Genomic DNA, 3657 nt, shown 5'->3' with positions numbered 1-3657 from the left:
GCCCGGTCCGCCGCTGCGGACGCTTCTCCAGGCTACAATTCGAACGACGAAGCCGCCGATTTACAAGCTGGGCTGTTCCCGGTTCGCTCGCCGTTACTAAGGGAATCCTTGTAAGTTTCTTTTCCTCCGCTTATTGTGGCTAAGACTAAGCCAATTATACCTAAAAATATATTTAATTTCAATTCTAATAGTTTATTCGAGTTATTCGGGTTTACCCGAAACTTATAAATAAAACCCGAGAACCAACCCGAATTACTTCGGTTCGGGTTCGGGTTAGCCTTTTCTCGGGTTCGGGTTTTTCGGGTCGGGTTAGTTCGGGTTCGGGTACGTGTTTTTTCGGGTTGGGTTTCGGGTTTCGGTAAAAGTGACAGCCCTAACACAAACATTTAATTTCATACAAGAACAAGTTATATTCGTTAAAGGTTTACACACAAAACAACAAAAAAACATGATAAAACGCTTTGTGTTTTGAAACACATCAGAAAGCCTTTCTGCAAGTTCTGTAAGAAGTATATTCATAAGCAAAAGGACTGCTCAGACTTTAAGGAGTGGCTGGCTAAGAAAGGTAATGATCTCTTTATGATATTTGTGTCCTATAATTTAATTGTTCCTACTAATACATGGTGGTTTGATTCTGGTCCTATGGTTCATGTGACCAATTCTACTCAGGGATTCCTTTCAATCCGGAAGCTAGAAAGAAACCAAAGAACACTAAGACTGGGGAATGATAAATAACTTGAAGTCAAGGTTATGGAAACTTTACAATTAATAATGAAAACTGGTTTATGTATTAAACTTTATGATACCTTACCACATCTCAATTTCACCGATTTTGGAACACATGTCAAATGCCTTAAACGTAAAATGACATTAACAAATAAGAAATTTGCCACTTGGAGCTCTAATTTATTAGAACTCATTCATATTGATATTAGTGGTCCTTACTCCGTTGCTGGCATAATTCGACATACTTCATTTATCACTTTCATTAATGATTATTCCCGCTATATGTACTTGTGTCTCATTAAGGAAAAACCTGAATCTGTTACAACTTTTAAAGATCATAAAACTTAAGTTGAAAAACAATTAGATCGTCAAATAAAAGTTGTCAGGTCAGATAGAGGATGTGAATATTATGGAAGACATACTGATGTGGGTCAGGCCCCTGGTCCATTTTATGAGTTTGGTAAGGGCCATGGGATCGTGAACTAATATACCATGCCAGGTACTCCTCAGCAAAATGGTGTCGCTGAACGGAGAAATCAAACCCTTATGGATATGGTACGCAGTATGTTAGCCAACACCAATTTACCTCTATTTCTCTGGACTGAAGCTTAAAAGCAGTCGTTCATATACTCAATAGAGTTCCTTCTAAGTCTGCCCCTAAAACTCCTTATGAAATTTGGACATGAACGAAACCAAGCCTTAATTATATGAAAGTATGGGGCTGTATTGCTTAAGCAAAACTTTATATCTCTTTCCCAAAAAAACTTGTTCCTAAAACTGTTACATGCTTCTTTATCGAGTATCCTGAAAATTCAAAGGGTTATCGTTTCTATTGTCCTTCCCATGTCACTCGTATTATATAAACCAAGCGTGTCGTGTTCCTGGAGGATTACAAGATCAGTGGGAGCAGTACTAACCCTTATGAAGAATTGAAAGAACTACAAGATGCGGGGGAAGACTCGTCGATTATTGTAACTCCGGTTATTCCTCTTGTACCCCATGCAATTGAACCTACTGCACCAACTTTTCCACACTTAAAGCCCGTTATAACAAAAAATGTAGGCACATCAAACACTCAAACCAAGACAGTGCTGAACTTGCTAATCAACTCAAGAGGTCATCCAGGTCCAGAAGACCTACTAATTTTGATGATTATGTCTACCTGACTGAAGCTAACGCTGGAAAGCTTATTGATCCTATCTCTTATAACGAAGCCCTAAGCAGTGATATAATCGATGATTGATGAGCTTGACTCCATGAGGAAAAATGACGTTTGGGATTTGGTAGAATTGCCCAACGGTGTCAAACCCGTAGGATGTAAATGGGTGTTTAAAACAAAACTTGATCCAAATGGGAACATTGAATGCTATAAAGCGAGATTGGTTGCAAAAGGCTACACTCAAAAAGAGGGAATTGACTATCAAGAGACTTTTCACCTGTCTCTCCAAAAGATTTATTAAGGATCGTTATGGCCCTAGTAGCTCATTTTGATTTAGAGTTGCATCAGATGATCGTGAAAACCGTTTTCCTTAACGGCAATTTAGACGAAGAAGTGTACATGAAACAACCTGAAGGTTTTAAACCTGAAGGTAAAGAACATCTAGTCTCTAAGCTCAAAAAGTCAATATATGGGTTGAAACAAGCATCACGCCAATGGTACCTAAAGTTTGATGAAGTCATGAAGAAACAAGGTTTTGCAAAGAATCAAGTGGATCAATGCACCTACCTCAAGATGAGTGGGAGTTTACTATACTTGTCCTTTACATAAATGATATATTATTGGAAAGTAATAGTTTAGACATGTTGCAAGAGTCGAAGTGATTACTCTCACATAACTTTGACATGAAGCATCTCGGAGATGCTTCTTATGTTATTGGCATCAAATTCACCAAAACAGACACAAAGGAATCTTGGGATTTTCTCAAAGGGCCTAAATTGATCATGTCCTTATTCGTTACAAAATGCAACATTGTAACCTAACTGCAGCTCCAGTAATTAAAGGAGACGTTTTCGGGGCATTCCAACGTCCGAAAACAGATGTTGAAAAGGAGCAAATGAGATTGATGCCTCATGCATTAGCAGTCGGGAGCCGTATGTATGCTCAGGTTTGTGCTCGCCCAAACATTGCTTATATTTCGGGAATATTAGGCTGTTATCAGACTAATCCTGGCCTTGAACACTGGAAAGCGGCTAAGAATGTGCTTCGATATCTTCAAATGACGAAAGACTACAAATTGACTTATAGAAAAAGTGATAATTTGGAAGTGGCAGGTTATTCTGATTCTGACTTTGTTAAATGCAAAGATGACAAGAAGTTCACTTTGGGGTATATCTTTATGTTAGCAGGCGGGCCCATTTTATAGAGGAGTCATAAACAACAGTTGACGACAACTTCCACTATGATGGCAGGATATATAATTTATAATGCTACATGTCATGGCATGTTGCTTAAAAATCTGATCTTTGGACTCAAAATAGTCAATTCCATTTCTAGACCGTTGAAGCTTTATTGTGATAATTCAGCTGCCGTTAATTTCTCGAATAGTAACAGTTCAACTGGAGCTGGTTTATATCTTGATACAAAGTATTTGTTCGTGCGTGAACGAGTTGAGGAAAATAAACTTTATATTGAGTATATTAGTACACATAATATGCTAGCGGATCCGATGACTAAAGGTCTCCCACCTAAAGTTTTTGAAGACCATGTTGCTAATATGTGATTTACTGAAGACCTTATTTAATTGCATATTGTACTTATTTACATTTTATTAAATTTCCTCAGTTTTGATTTTGTATGTCATTTAATATGTTCTGCATGCGTAATGACATATAGACAAATTATTATACAAATCAAATATTTGAAGGACTTACTTAGAAAATTTTGATCATAACTACTTAGGTTTTAAACAAGGACTGTAGTATGATTAATGG

General features: G+C 37.4%; 1 protein-coding gene across 1 annotated transcript; it reads left to right on the top strand.

Annotated features, from left to right (window-relative positions):
- The first annotated feature begins 2194 nt into the window (after positions 1-2194).
- On the top strand, positions 2195-3089 carry LOC143613273 (secreted RxLR effector protein 161-like). Its single transcript, XM_077087031.1, has 2 exons — positions 2195-2315; positions 2713-3089. The coding sequence occupies exons 1-2, from the start codon at positions 2195-2197 to the stop codon at positions 3087-3089; spliced, it is 498 nt and encodes a 165-aa protein (XP_076943146.1).
- Positions 3090-3657: the final 568 nt, after the last annotated feature.

This window comes from Bidens hawaiensis, unplaced genomic scaffold (assembly GCF_021521415.1).
Source record: "Bidens hawaiensis isolate Kalapana, Puna unplaced genomic scaffold, B.hawaiensis_p1.1 tig00002265_1, whole genome shotgun sequence".
NCBI classification, from domain to species: Eukaryota; Viridiplantae; Streptophyta; class Magnoliopsida; order Asterales; family Asteraceae; genus Bidens; species Bidens hawaiensis.
This window is presented reverse-complemented; position numbering and strand designations above follow the sequence as displayed.